Genomic DNA, 15,129 nt, shown 5'->3' with positions numbered 1-15,129 from the left:
TATATGTCAGTCATAGTCTGGAGTGTGAGAAACCCACAGGTAAATACATAGGAATGCCCATCATAAAGGCATTTTTTGACATTTTGGAGTTGATTTTGCACATTTTCACAGTAGGATGTCCTTCTAAAGGTTGAAAGCTTTCAAAGGAAAATCATGATTTCTGTTGTGACTGTAGCTTCTGTTCTGAAATGTTCCTACTTGTATACCTCCAGTTTTCTAATTTCTTCCACAATTTTCTCCTCCCAGTCATGTACTCTCCACGCTATTCATCCTGTACCAGCTTTCTACTGTCCTCTATTCGCTCCCTTCCTATCCTCTCCTCTCCTCTCCTCCCATCATCTGGGGAGGAGGAGGAAGGATTATGTGACTCGGCTGATGGTCTCCCAGCTTGCGTAAGCCCAACAGATTACACCGCTTCCAATTCTCAAATACTCGCATCGCCGCTCCCACTAACTGGCTAGCTGACTGGCCATATGATATGGATATACTGTGACGTGTGTGCAGTCCCTGTATGCTGCCTGTGTGTATCTCGATATTAAAGCTTTGGTGGCTCACACAGGAGCGCCTTAGATGTACTGCCTGTCAGACATTTTTCCCCATTTCCATTTTGTATATTCATGGCTGTGTTTACATCAAAAAATATCTTGTTTTTTCATCCCTCGCCCACCCTCATCATGTTATACATAAGACTAAATCAAAAGGAATTTTAAAATATGTCAAAAAGAAGGCAAAGATACAGCTGTGGAAAAAAATACATCTGGGTTTCACTTTAAAACTCCTTCTATTATCGCTTTCACCGCAAATAATAGGACATGTCAAGTGTTATGACAAGTATATAAGAGTAACAGATTATCATTATTGCTATCAAGACTTCAGTGCTTTCTAGTTGAACAGACTATAATGAGATTTTAGTTCAGCAAGAAAATCAGCACTACACTGGGAAAAAAAATCAATTAGATAAAGATGTTGCCCATTAACAAACTGATGTTACACCATCTCACTTGTTCTATTTCGCTCCAAGAAAGAAAGAGCTATTATTATGTAGCCCAGAAACTCTGCCAGAATCTTGATAATGGTCTCTTCATGCGTATAGAAAAGCAGCCACAGGAATGTAAAACGTTCCCATAAACCATTTCCCAACCATATGTGAAATAAAGGCTGCTTTTACGCACGTGCCAGTAAGAAATGTTTCATTTTTTATTGTCACCAGGGGGCCAGCGCTCGTGAAATCAATTCTATACTGGTGTGAAATGTCAGCTGACATGACAGTCGGTCAGAGTGATGAAACTGTTTTACATCTATCATGTCCCCAAAGAGAAAGCGTGACCTTCAAACCAACAGGAAGAGAACAGGCGGTGAGCGATTTGTACTTTCATGTCCATCTTCTCTGGTGGAACATAGCAGTGCTCCTGTGTGACCTGCAACAAATACCATCCTCTGTCTGTCAATGTGTGCACATATAGAGATACACAGAGGAGAGTGTCGCTTCTGCATGATGGCTGCGAGCCCTCGGGAGTTTTCACATTAAAAATGGATGACGTGTTGACCACATGTGCTAAAGGTGAACAAACAGTGTGTCTGTGAAGAAAGACTTAAAGGGAATCATCCACCTGTCTTTCTTTGTGCTTTCCTCAGAACGGATCCAAGTATCTTATGGAGTGGATCAACAGATGCCAAGCATGATCCAATAAATTAGCGATTAATGCCTTTGAAAGTAGAATAGCATGAAATCAAAACAACACTGTCACATTAATATCTCAGCCTGCAGTCCACAAGAGGATACATGTCAGCAAACTTGAAGAAAATAGTGGAGGTACTCTGTAGAGTAATGATGCAAGATTAGAGGAAAAGACTCTTCTCTCACTTGTAATAAGAACATGGAGCGTGACAATAGTTACATGAAATAAACAGAATATTAATCCATTTAAAATTGAATATTAAAAGTCTTTTGAATTTTGCTAGCAAATGTGGAATCAATTCATTTGATATTAAATTAACTGATAGATTATCACTGTAGCCTCACAAGTGCAGAACGTTCTGACTGGCTCAGAAACTTCTCCACTTCTGCTTCTATTTGGTGGCTTTTCTTCAGATGTTGCACACTCTTAACAGTGATTTAAAGGACCTATTCCCAAAACTCAATTAAATGCATGGTTGGAAGGTATAAAATCTAATTTACTGATTTAAATACCCTTTTAAGTTGCCAGCTTTATTTTGATTAGCATTATTAATGTTGTGCAATCTCACTGACTTAAGATTGTGTGTAACCTCAATTTTCTACATTAGTTGACTGAAAACTAAATTAATTTTGAGGTAACTAAATGGAATTAGTTTGATCATTTTTTCTTCACATCGGGTTGAGAATTTCAAGTCCCCTCCCCGATCATAACATGCACTGATGATTTCAGATGGTTAAAACTTGAAATTTGATTGTCAAGGGAAAGCTAATTCTCCTAACTTAGTTATTTGTTTTGTTGTTTGAGCATAATTTCATTTGAAGTTGTTGTAACTCACAGAATGATGCAAACTTTTGCATTATTTTTGCTCAAACATTATTTTTTAGAGTGCAGTTTCTTTCCACAGTCCAGAAACGTACAGGTTACACTGAACAGTAATGCTAACATGGCTGTAGTCGTTAATGTGAATAGTAGTGTGTCTCTAACGTGTGTAAACGTATTTACTTGGGATAAGGTAGTAAATGCACTAAATTCAAATCAACACGGAGGGTTAATACCTCAAGAAACACAACATTTGCAGCATTTAGCACTATTATCTCACAGCAAAAGGATTCTGGCTTTGAACCTTCCCATCAGTTGGCATCTTTCTGTTATTCTGCACATTCAGTCTGTGCCTGTGTGTGTTTTCTCTGGATACTTCGGCTTCCTCCCACAGTTCAAAGACATGCTCGCTAGGTGAATTAGTCATTCTAAATTGGCTATAGGTGTCTGAGCATGCATGGCTGTCTGTCTCTTTGTGCTACGAAGAAACCCGGTGAACCCATTTCTCGCCTGATGTCAGCTGGGATAGGTTCCTGCCACCCATGATGATCTACAAGATAAAGTAGCCATAGCACATAGATGGATGGATGGAAATAGCTAGACTGACGCTGTCCCTACTTAACAAAATCCAGCTATGAGCACTGCTATGGCTACTAATAAATGTGTTAAACTGTTCATTTAAAACGCACAAAATTGTTATGGAGGTTAGCGCTGTATACCTCACAGTGACTCAACAAGATCCCAGGAGGTCACTGCAGCTGGCTAAGAAATAGTATTGTCCATAACCCTACCATAAAATCAGGACATGGTGGTTCTAGTACTAATTGAACAGTGTGTTACGAAGGCAGAATGAAGCGCTGCATAGCTCTGATGGCTGATCTGACAGGTGCTCCTTGGTGAAGCAGGTGAAAGTATGAATAACAAAGCCTAATATTAAATGTGCAGACAACCATTGGAAAATCAAGACGCTCTGTTTCAGGCTTAATAAGAGAATTAATTTATCCTTCAAGCATTGGTAAACAAACAGACCAAGAGTGTTAACTCTGTAAAGGTCCATATGATTGTTTCCATGGTTGTCTGCACGATGTAATATAAGCTAGACTTTGTTGTTTTCCTCCTGATTCCACTTGAATCTAAGCTAACCATCTCCTGGCTGTAGCTTCATATTTACTAGATGGAATAGTGTCATGTAATTCTTGGCAATAAAACAAATAAGTAGAGTGAGCCAAAGCTGCTGGTATTATTGCAGCATCTTTGCTTTGCTGTGGCTCCAAGGAACATTATTCCATTGTGATAAAAGGGTGTAAGCACAGTGGCCAGTACTTTTTAATTTGTATAACAGTGCAGTTATTCATCTAATACCTCCATCTCAATGTCATTTTTTGACATCACTCTCTGCGTTTCTCGTCTGGTTTTTACGGTATTCGCCATGAAATGCAACGTGGTGAGTCAGTTATAAAGATACAAGAGCAGGAATGATGGATTTTTTTCTGACACTTAAATCTCATTCATTTCAAATGAGGGATTACTGATGTCCCACTTTTCTCCTGCCTTTTGTGTTTGCTGTCACATCCTTCCAAATGTCTGTGGCAGGCTTCATACCTATCCGGTAAGATGACGGCGGCTGGAGAAATGCTCAAACATATTATCACCTTCAAACATGCTATTCTCCCAAGTTAGAAATATGAGCGAGGAGGAAAAGGAGTAGAGTGTTTTGAAGCTTTCTGTAGCTGCAGTCGCCTTTTCAGTGTAGTCACAAAGAGTTGATGTCCTTGTGCATGTGTGTATGTGTGGATGGAAGTCTGTCTGCTCTACATGTCTGATGTTAATACCACTATTTGAAGTGAATAATTGGCGGCCCAGTTGTTTCTGGTTAATTAATCAGTTGTTTGTTTTGTGGTGGTGACTGGGATGTGAGATTTCTCCATCATACTGTGTCTCTGATGAATAAAATGCAAAATCAGACCCAAAAGATGCAGAATAAACAAATAAACCGTCAACAGAAGCTGCAACCCTGAAAGCTGGAACATTGTTCAGTGTTTTGTAACATTGCCTGCCACTGATTGCTTTCAAATCTGCACAAGTGTTTCTGAAATCAGGTCATTCTTTGTCTTAACTTTCATTTGTGACATTATTCTGGGCAACCTTTTACAATAGCTACCTAACAGTGTCACATAATGAATCCGATTCATTTGCATTTTTCCACTGTTGGGACTTTTTTACAGCTGCTGGGTGCAGCAAAGCTAAATCAATACAAAAATCAGGACCAGCATTGTTAGAATACCAGATAGGAAGTGAGAGTTACACCCCAGCATTGTGCACTATTCTGGTCTGATCCATTTCTGCCCATCAAGTGGTCACAGCCAAAAAACACCTCAACCTTCTCCACTGAGCTACAGTGCAGCAGGTTAGATGCGTCTAATCTAGTGAGTCAGCGACAGTTCAGTGTGAACACTGACCTTGGTGCTGTTCTGACAAAACAGACGTAGAATGTGGTAACAGAACGCAAGGAGCTCCTGATTCACTTGAGATTTGCACTCATTGACAGCTTTCTACAACATTTTGTAAGATAAATACTCCACTGTGGCTCAAGTATTTCAGATGGAAATATTGTCACTTTTGGGATAATTTCTGCAGTCAGTGGTTTGAAATCTTGGTGACTCGGAATCCGGTGCCGTGTCTGTAAGAACTGGAGGGAAGAATGCTAAGCAGGAGCCCAGAGCTAGAGCTGTTAAAAAGCAAACAGCTACAGGGCTTCGACCACATTGGTGTCCAGGAATGCAACTGTTCGCGCTCATGTAGATATGTCAGCTTGCATGCATTCATGGACGTTTGTGTGTGCAGAATGAAGAAAATGCTTTGAAAATTCTGACCTTTAACAGTTACACCTGACCCATTTTCAGAGGATGTGTGCAGGATGCAGAATGCACTGCAAAGGAAATGTAAGAATTCATTTTCCAACATGCTTCCTAACATTTGTGCTGCAGACTTTGTGCTCCTTTTGAACTGCTGCAAAAAACCTGAGAGTCCAACACTGATTTCTCAATTCCATTTTCACAAAATTGTTATGGTTTAGTTTCAGTGCAGTGGTTTGATTGGTATTTTCTTCTTCTCTTGGCTGAACATTTTCTCCTGTTCCCAGCTGTGCTATGTTTCCACTTTGGTGTTTTTGCCCTAGTTCATGCATTAGGATGATAAGCTAAATGAAAGGTGCTTTTTAAGCCGTCAAATTGGTTCTTTTAACTAAGTCAGGTGGCCTCCAGGTTAAACTGGTTTCTAAAAATTTTAAAATTAAATCATGAAAGCTGTTGCTAATTATTTTTTGCTCCTTCATTTTGCGTTTCACCTCCATTATTTGAACTGAAAAAGGCATGTTTGCCCTAGGACCAACTTAATTTGGCACACACATGAACACACACTTCTCAGTGCTGTGCACACCACCTGGATGGTCAGCATTTTAGACAAAATAATTTATTAGGCTTTTTTTGTCTTCTAGTCTACAGTATGTTCATGACAGATTTATATTACATTGGCCTCACCGCAACCATAACTGAGGGAAGCTCCCCATTATCTCCCAAATTAAAGAGCCGAATAAACCTAATGTGGGTTTGTTTGCTCTCCGCCACCACCCAGCCTGCCATGATGTAAACAGACATCTTGTCGGTTCAGCCATTGTTCTGAGGACTTTGTTTATGAGACTGTGTGTGCTGCCAGATGCTGTATTGTAATTGAAAGGAAACCGTCTGGACTCTCCTTCCCCCTCCTGCTGCTGCTGGCACTTGGAGACTGTTAGTTCTAAGTGGAGCTTTACTGCCTCCTTTATTTATACACCCTCACTCTCTGTCTGTTGTTCCTCCACATCGTCCCTCTTTATGACACTTTATTTATTTCAACCAACTCAACCTTTAATTGTGTACGAGAGCATGCAATTTTGCAAAAAAATAAAAAAAATCTATTTAGTTTTTACCAAACAGAGAACTTTTGCTTTTGTATAAATTGCACCCAGTAAACAGTGTTGTTCACCTACAGTATATGTACGCTGGTTTTTAGTTGATATTGCAGCCAACTCATGGAGCTCTGAGAGCACACTGCAATATGTGGACACATAGCAATATGTGGATTTCACATAGTTTTCCACCCAACCTGCATATTGTACATAACATTTCACTTTAGTTTTTCTCACATGTATTCAAAATATATATAAAAACATGATTCTACATTTCTTTATGTTCTTTTGTCGTAATTAAATGCATTATTTCATGAGAAAGAGTCGACTGAACTTAAAGAACAGTAGTTTTATTGATTGTAATTTGGTGTTCACATTGATTTTTATCGTACAAAGTTTAACTTTACCACAGTGTACGAAGACCTGTAAGACTGAAGGCTAAGCTGATCTAAAACCTAAAGTAAGCATACCGACATGCACACAGTGCCAATGTCAACATGCAGATCTTTAGCAGGTTTAATATTTACTATGTTCACCACCTTAGTTCGACGTGTTAGTGTGTGAATGTGTCTGTGTGGATTCTTACTTATCCAGGTCATAGAAATCTTAAGTGCTTCAGCGAAAGGCAGATGGATTTCTTTATGGTTTTTGAAGTGTTTTTTTCAGTTCTCGCTGACTGGTGGGGAGTCCTGGTCATGTAAGCCTCGAGTTGTTAATAAGGATTGAGTCATCTGAGTCAATGGTGTGAATAAATATCTAGGTCCCACCAGTCAATTACAACTAATTAAGGACAAGTGAAACATCTTCAAGGACCTAAAAAAGAAGTCCAGTTGCTTTTTAGCTCTCAGGATATAATTTATTATCAATATGTTCATTTTATGTACATGTATCTTTGTTGTTGGAGAACTCTTTCACATTAGTAAAGTAACTTTCATGTGCTGAGCATGACTGTGGAGTTACCTTAAGGGTTAAAATGTTAAGGTTTGCCAACCTCAGAAGATGCGTTTTCACCTGTTAAAGATTTTTGTCTTTATTAAGACAGACTCTGCATTTCTTACATGGTATGAAACACTGAGAGAAATGAGGTCTTCCACCTCAACCTTCGTCCTACCACCAAGTTTTCCACATAAGACGCTCACTCTCAGCCTCAGTCTTGCACTCATCAGAGCAAACCCCAAATTTCCATTGTTGAGATTCATCATCATGTAATCAGGAATGTAATCCGGTTTTTTCCAGACTATTAATAGGAGCTGATTTGGTGCCTTTTTTGCGGTTGGCACTGCAGCCTCACAGACAGATCTAATCCAACTGGCTGGTTGTTCCTCCCCGTGTCAGTTAGGTTTCCTCCAAGTGATTCAGTTTCCTCCCATGCTCCAAAGACATGGATTTGGCAAGTGGCCCCAATCAATCAGCTTTAAAAAAAAAAAAAGTCAATAAAACATGTCAAAATACAAGTTCAGTCTGTGTAGCTACATTTTGTGGTAGTTTTGTGAAGCGGTATTAGACACAGTGAGACAGCGGGATTGTTAGAGATTCAAGCTTGGTTTATAGTGGTAGACTGACATGTTTGAGAGCCACACTGCTAGCGGGCCTCCTTTTTAGTGAAAGCTGTGTCTAAAAGCATTGCTTGTTTACTGTGTAGTGCACTATATTCATCCATTTTATTTGAGCCTGGAAATTGCATCAGATTTATGTATATAGTGCTCTCCGATTCTTCATAATTTAGTGGAAAAAGTCCATTACATCTACAGGGCATACTCAATTTCATGTAAAAGTTACTGTTGTGCAGCTCAGAACTTCTTTCTGAATATCTTGTCCACCAATATTTTGAAAGCTGTATTAGAAAAATGCATAAGTAGAGACATTACAGAAGGTGAAGAGAACAGAGCTAAACAGCAGAAATGAAATGGGCCGAGGATCACACATACCTTCAAACCTTCCATCACCTCTCTGATGACAGACTCCGGTGCCATTCAGTGCCAGCTAATGACAAAGGCATCATTCTGTTGTCTCTCACTAGTCACCGCATTTTAGCAGCCATGTCATATATGACTCACGGATGACCAGCAGGCATGAATGGAAAGAATGACAAATAAAACCGTCATGTGGTGTCTCCCTTTGGCAGCTGTTCTCATAATATAAATGCTGTAAAGCTTAGTGATATGAGTCATTTCACCACATCTAATCAGGTTTGGTGTATGAAATAGGAGAAGTATATATTTTCCTTAAACCAGCTATGAATATTTTATGGATCACATCTGTAATTTGAGGGGACTCACTCACCCACATCCTTCAGTGAATTATCAGTGCACTCTGTTTTTTCCTTATGGAGCTTTTTTAGCATCTTTCAGCTCATTGTGTATGCTTTTGTGATCGACAGCTCTAATTTCAAGCTGCAGCAGGCAAATCTTTTTATTAGGAAAGCTCTTAAAAACCCATATGGTGACCGAATAAATTAGCAACCAGCTGATGGATGTAATTGAGCATTTAGCAGTTTAAAAAAAAAAAGATTTCCCCCGCAGGAGTTGGAAAAGAGAAAAAGAAATGAAAAGTTAGAGTTGCTTTCATAACTGGCCAAAAAGTTAATGTAGGTTTAAGTAAAAATTGTACAATACAGACGCACATATTTATTACTCCGCCAAGGAACGCAGCAGAGTTATAAGACAATCGGCATTCGTTTGTCTGTCTGTCCTTCTGTTATTGCGTCTGTTAGCAACATTACTCTAAAAAAGACAGATTTGGATGAAATTTTTAGGGAAGGTCAGAAATGACACAAGGACCAAGTGATTAGATTTTGGCAGCGATGCGGCTTATAGTCTGGATCCATGGATTTGTTAAGGGTTTCCGTATCATTGTGAGATAGCGACACGGTGCCACTGTAACTATGACAACAAGTGAACACTACGTCAGCTACATATTTAGGTCACGCGATTCGATATCCGTACATAATGTACACGTGCATAACACACGCCTGTGCTCAGCGCAGTCATTTTGTTTGTGGGTACATCTATATTAGATGGCCACATCCTATGTTGCCGTGATTTCTGATCATTTACAACTTATAGAAAAATGCTGCATTTCTGACAATGCCATATGGGGGAATGAACAGCCTTGGCGGAATGCTTTTCTTGTTCAATATATGGTATAATTTGTAATTTTCTTTAAATTACTGATAGCAAAATATGTAGGAAACATTTGCATGCGGTTGAGTTGGACATCATACACCCACTTTATAGACAGTTTTATAGTGCGAGCTGTACCGGTTTGTTTTATATGTAGAAGTAACCACAGATTTTACATACCAGACAGCTTGCTGGAGGCTGTGTCCATATAACTGACAGGAATGACTTCTTCTCTGTGTGTGTGTGTGTGTGTTCCATTTTACCTGCCTGATTGCCAGTCAGTGTATGAGTCTTGCGAGGCGTCTCACTTTCCCTGACAGCAGTCCTTTTGTGTCGACATTGTCCTGAGCTGCTGCACATAATTTCCCCACCTATTGTCCCCTTCCCCACCGCCAGAAACTATAATTTACCTCTAACCAAGCGAGAACAGTACAGCTCCGTTGAAAGCTTCAGTCCAGGAGACACAACTCTGGGAGGGATGGACGGGTGGAGCGTGTAATGGTTTGGGGAACTTGTTACACCGCGCTGCGACTGGGAGAACTGGGCTCGTAGAAGGAGATACATGAGGCAGCATGATACCAAGTAACACTCCTCCACGTAGAGCGAGGCAAACACACCTTTAGGGCGAAGCCGCTGTTAAGGCAGTTGTTGCCTGTAGTTTGACGTGTCGTGAAGCATCAAGCATTGTCTTTCCTGGCTGAGTTACAGTGTGTCACCGCATGTCAAAGTGAAGTAATGTAAGAGTTTGTGATTCCTGGCTCACAGGCTCGACGCTAGTGTCGCAGAGCTTTGACAAACAGCAGTCCATCTTGCAGTGAAGCTGAAATAGTGTAACATATCTGACAGCTGGCTGTGTTCCTGCTACCATCAAGGGGTGGGGGGAAAGGAGAAAATGCCAGCTTCTTTGAGTTTGATGTATTTGTTTTTTGTTTGCTTGGTTTGGCTGAGACTCATTAAACCCTCCCTGAAATCTTAGGAGTATTTGCAAGCTATACACATTTACACTTGTGGGAGATACCAGCCTTTCATCCAATAGTAACATTGCATTTGGAAGAGTGATTACTTTGTAATGGCGGGCTGCTTCCTTGGCAGTATTACAGGTAACAGTGGCAGAGATCAGCAAGTGGCTCTGGCTGCTTGAAGCCAGACACGCACCAAAACCACCGGGAGAATTGGGCTGTCTGTGTGCATTCAGCCAGTGACTGCACTCTGTCCAACAGGAGCAACAAAAAGGACAAGATTAACAGCAGTGGCCAGGAGGTGGGTCAAGAATGGGAGTCATGGAGTTTGGTTGTGCTTGTGTTTTCTTAGCAGCAGGAGCTGAGGTGCTGGAACAAGGCCTGGGTTTTGGTTAGAAGTTTGGTTTTGCTTTGGCTCCAGATATTAAATGGAAACGAGCTGAAGTGAGGATCAGAGTTGGAGCTGGAAGGGACGTTGTGTTTTGTTTGACATGGGCTGTTGATATACCTGGAGTGTGGTCAGTCAGGGAGCTCACTTCTTTTTGCCTCGGTGGTTTTGGCAGGTTTCCTCCTGTGCTGCCTGACAGTTTGTCTTCCTAATAAGCTGCATGTCTAAGTATATGCTCTTCATTTTTACAGCTGGACTGATGAGAAGGCCACAATAAATGGGAGCCACAGGAGAGATATCTAACAGGAGTTAATGGGCCACTAAGGGAATATGAGGTTTTGAAGGCGGGGAAGTTGTAACCGCTACTCTTTCACTGGGCTTTCACGGCTCTTTAAGTCGATCTGCTGAAGAATTATATCACAAAATTTCCATTTTAGGTCAGAGGGATGTCCCTTTGCTGTAACTCTCAAGTTTTGTTTGAAAAGGTACTTGCACAAATATAGCACAAACTCACGGGAGACTTGGCCTGAATTAGCTATACAGAAAGCATACCAAAAATTTTTAAAAATGCACAGCATGGTGATGCTTACATCCTCTGAGAATATGCCTTTGAGAAGTGCCAGCATGTGGTTTGTTAGTAAAGCAAAGGGAATTATCAGATGAATTGTCATTTTCTTTCAACTGTCATTTTGTGTTTTTACTCACAATTCGTGGGGAGGGAGGCACCAAGTAGAAGAAACAAAACAATACAATTGACAAGATGACAAAACGGAGATGGGAATACAGCTGACAGGAGTACAAAAAGACATTTAGTGACATTGTGTGCCAGTGTAACCTACTTTTAATGTCGCAACAGCACAAAAAGAAAGTGTGCAGTATCTTATTATATGGTATGATATGTGCAGAATATTTGCGTTTCTGTGACAGGCGCCAGTTTGAGAGCTTTTATCTGACGGCTCCATTTCACTCTGTTACAGAAAGCAGCGTTCACGAGGGAAGCAACGACAACGATGGCAGCGTCTGTGGCAGTGACTCCGTCTTCTACAAACAGAGCGAAGGTGAGAGAACCGGCAGCATTATGTGGCACAGTTATTAATCAGCAATATCTTTGCCACTTTACAGTTCATTCTAGTCTGCTGTGTGTTGATTTGTTCACTATTTGTCCCACCAAGTATTCCTAAAAGGTTGAGCTTTTCTGTTTATTTCTCATTGCAACCAGAGAGGGGTGTGAGCACATTGGTACTAAAATTAACTGCAGACACGTGGAGTGACAGTCCTCCTTTAATCATTAAATCGCACGCACATTAAAATTCACATGCACACACTCCAACATAAATCCACTGGATGCACATAAAACAGGTGACATGGCTTCATGCAAATGTACACACACATTAAATCAAAGCGGACTGCTTATACCATTCACACGCTCGCCTTCACACACAAATAAATATGCAAACTAAATATGCGACTAAACAGCCCCAATCTAACAATGAAGCCAATTCCATCCGTTTATCAGTAATTACGAGTTGTTTGTGCAGTGATCAAGATGTGCCATTTAGATAATGGCAGCCATGAAAAAGGCCCACAAACAAACAATATCTATGTGTGCTTGTGGGGTCTTGATATTCAAATGGGCCACACCAGCTGAAACCCTGTTCTTCAGTTAATGAGCTGAAGCTAAGTGTATTCCATGTCCGCTTCAAACTCACCGTCCCAGTCTTCATTGTGTCTTTATCTTCAATCACAATTCAAAACTGCCAATGTGAATGTTTCCACAATTCTTGCTGTTGCAATCAGCAGCAATTCTTTATAGGGCTTCTGTTGCCTTTAGATTCCCTCCACCACCACCGCCACTCTCCTCTCTTCTTGGAACGCCTCCTGATTCTCTTTTTGACTCAGGCATGTTATCATTAGCGAACACATCACACGCTGAAGCCACGGTGAGTCACGTCAGCCAGCTGTAGGTACTGTTCATTATATTGGAGTTGTTTTTGTTCAGTGGCACTACATTCAGGCTGTGATGGACTTTTTTGCTAAATTATTATTTTTGCTACTTTTCTATGTAGTTAATTGCCTCCATGAGTTGTTTTCCACTGTCACCGCTGCTCCAATTCCTCAATGTTTTGGTGAGCGTGCCAAATAACAACTTCATATTGTTTCCAGAACACAGTATGAATGTGCCCCTCTTCCTATACACAGTATTTTTATTCTATGTCTCACTTTCAATCCTCTCATTTTTGCCTGGTAAAACATTCATTGAACTTAAAATATTTCTGTAATAAAGTTTTGAACCGTATCAACCAATCAAAAATTAGTCATATCTTGAGGTTGGCTGGTGTAGTTTTTAAGGGCCAGTACGAATCCTGATTATTTGTAATCAAGGAAACTGGTAACTGATATTTGGAACTGAATTACATTTGCAAGAAAAATGAAAATATTGCTGTCAAAATTTAGAATAATACAAACTATAATGAAAAGCTTTCTTAAATGCCGTTGTTTGTTTATATGTTGACGAAAAGAACTTTTTTATCATATATTCTTCAGTGTTGATAGCTATTAGTCATGAAGTGTAATAAATCCAACAACACTGTGGGTGGAACGTTGTTCAACTACAGATGAAACTACAGAAAGAAAGACATAGCTGCATCAGAGCCAAAGAAGCAACTTTAAAAAAAAATATGTTGAGAATCGGTTAAAAGAAATCCGAAAATCAATCTGACAGATGCTGAAAATCAGAGCTAATAATGAGCCAGGCCGTTCCCAAGTCACATCACAATATGATGAGGCAATTATACCAAATAAACATTTTCTACTCAGCAGTAAACACAAAGTACTGATGAGGTCTTTGGTTTGGCAGAACTGTTTTTGATTTTGATCTGTTGATGATGGTGCTGCATGTAAAGTTAAGAGATCCGCAAAGATATTGTATTTCACCCTGAGGGGCAACATGAATATCAAATGTGATGGTGATTCAACCAGGAATTATTAATATGTTACAGTCAAAACCACCAATGCCATATACAGAGAGAAAAGTCCAGGAATCACTAATGTCATTAGGTTTCATCCCTGGGGAACTTTGAACATCTGTGCAAAATCCATTTAACATTTGTTGAGATATTTCAGTCTGGACCAACATTGCCATCCACAGAGCTGCTGCTGCTACCACAACTACATGTTTTTTCCAGGAGTCAGGCTGTCTTAGCCGTAGTTCAGAATGGACATGTGTGTGCGGATGCTTATGTGTGGTTTGTGTTTGATACCAGGTCACAGTATGGCAGAGACGCTCACTGTCGCCCTGCGTGTTGCTGAGGAGGCTATAGAGGAGGCCATCGCTAAGGCAGAGGAGTTCAGTGACAGCTTGGTGAGGCATCCCTCTGTTCCCGTCACAACCCTCCATCTCCCTCTTTTGTTGTGCTTTTTCAAAGTCATTATTTCTCCCCTGCTTTTCATTCAATCCCCACTTTCTCTGCCATTGCCTCTTACTTCTGCTCCCCTCTCGCCCTCCTATTGGTTTCCATATCAGCAGGAGGCAGTCATGGTTTTTGGCTAAGACGCCTGCACAGACCTTCTCCTGGTAATTCACAGTGGCTTTGATCAGAATATGTCTGTGTGTGTGTGTGTGTGTGTAGGAGAAGCAGAATGAGGCTCGGTATCTGCGGGACCACAAAGAGGAGCTCATAGAGGAACTTGCCACAACCATCGTACAAAAAGTAGGTTGAGTGGGTTTTATTTTTGCACACTGATTTTTTTTTCCCCTTTATAAGAAGTCTAGTTGGCACAATTCAATGTGAAAAAACCTACATTCCAACTCTGCCTTTACCTTGACTGACAAATTAGTGGACCATTATAATTTTAGACAAATGCTAGGTTTTCAGTGAGATGGCACTTGAAATAAAAGCTTTTATTTTGAAAGTGACATTACAATATTATTGGAGAAAAGGTTAGAAAGTCTTTGAAAATGATAATAGAGTTTGCCAGAGTCTGCATACCATTACATTAAAATTCAAATGACAACCTGCTTTAATTTGAATCATATCTTCTGATTTGCATACACACAGTAATGTGGAGACAAAGGTTGCAGCTATTTGACTGCTTTTTACTTCTAACTAGCATTTGCTGGCCGTAAACTCATTGGAAGTGAAATAATAAATGTGCCTTTTTTATCTCCACTTTGAGGATTTCAGTGCATAATGTTACGTGAAAATTCAAATGGAAG

At 40.2% G+C, this 15,129-nt stretch overlaps 1 protein-coding gene across 2 annotated transcripts in view; it reads left to right on the top strand.

Moving 5' to 3' along the window:
• myripb (myosin VIIA and Rab interacting protein b) overlaps positions 1 to 15,129 on the top strand; it is a 127,722-nt gene that overhangs the window by 93,743 nt on the left and 18,850 nt on the right. For both annotated transcript variants that reach the window (XM_035942717.2, XM_023297791.3), the window contains exons 5-7: positions 11,891 to 11,971; positions 14,177 to 14,274; positions 14,543 to 14,623. In XM_035942717.2, the coding sequence (XP_035798610.1) occupies positions 11,891 to 11,971; positions 14,177 to 14,274; positions 14,543 to 14,623 (260 nt within the window). The remainder of the gene's footprint in view (positions 1 to 11,890; positions 11,972 to 14,176; positions 14,275 to 14,542; positions 14,624 to 15,129) is intronic.

This window comes from Amphiprion ocellaris, chromosome 22 (genome assembly GCF_022539595.1).
Source record: "Amphiprion ocellaris isolate individual 3 ecotype Okinawa chromosome 22, ASM2253959v1, whole genome shotgun sequence".
Taxonomy (NCBI): Eukaryota; Metazoa; Chordata; class Actinopteri; family Pomacentridae; genus Amphiprion; species Amphiprion ocellaris.
Note: the sequence above shows the minus strand (reverse complement) of the source record. Positions and strands in the feature narration are given on the sequence as shown.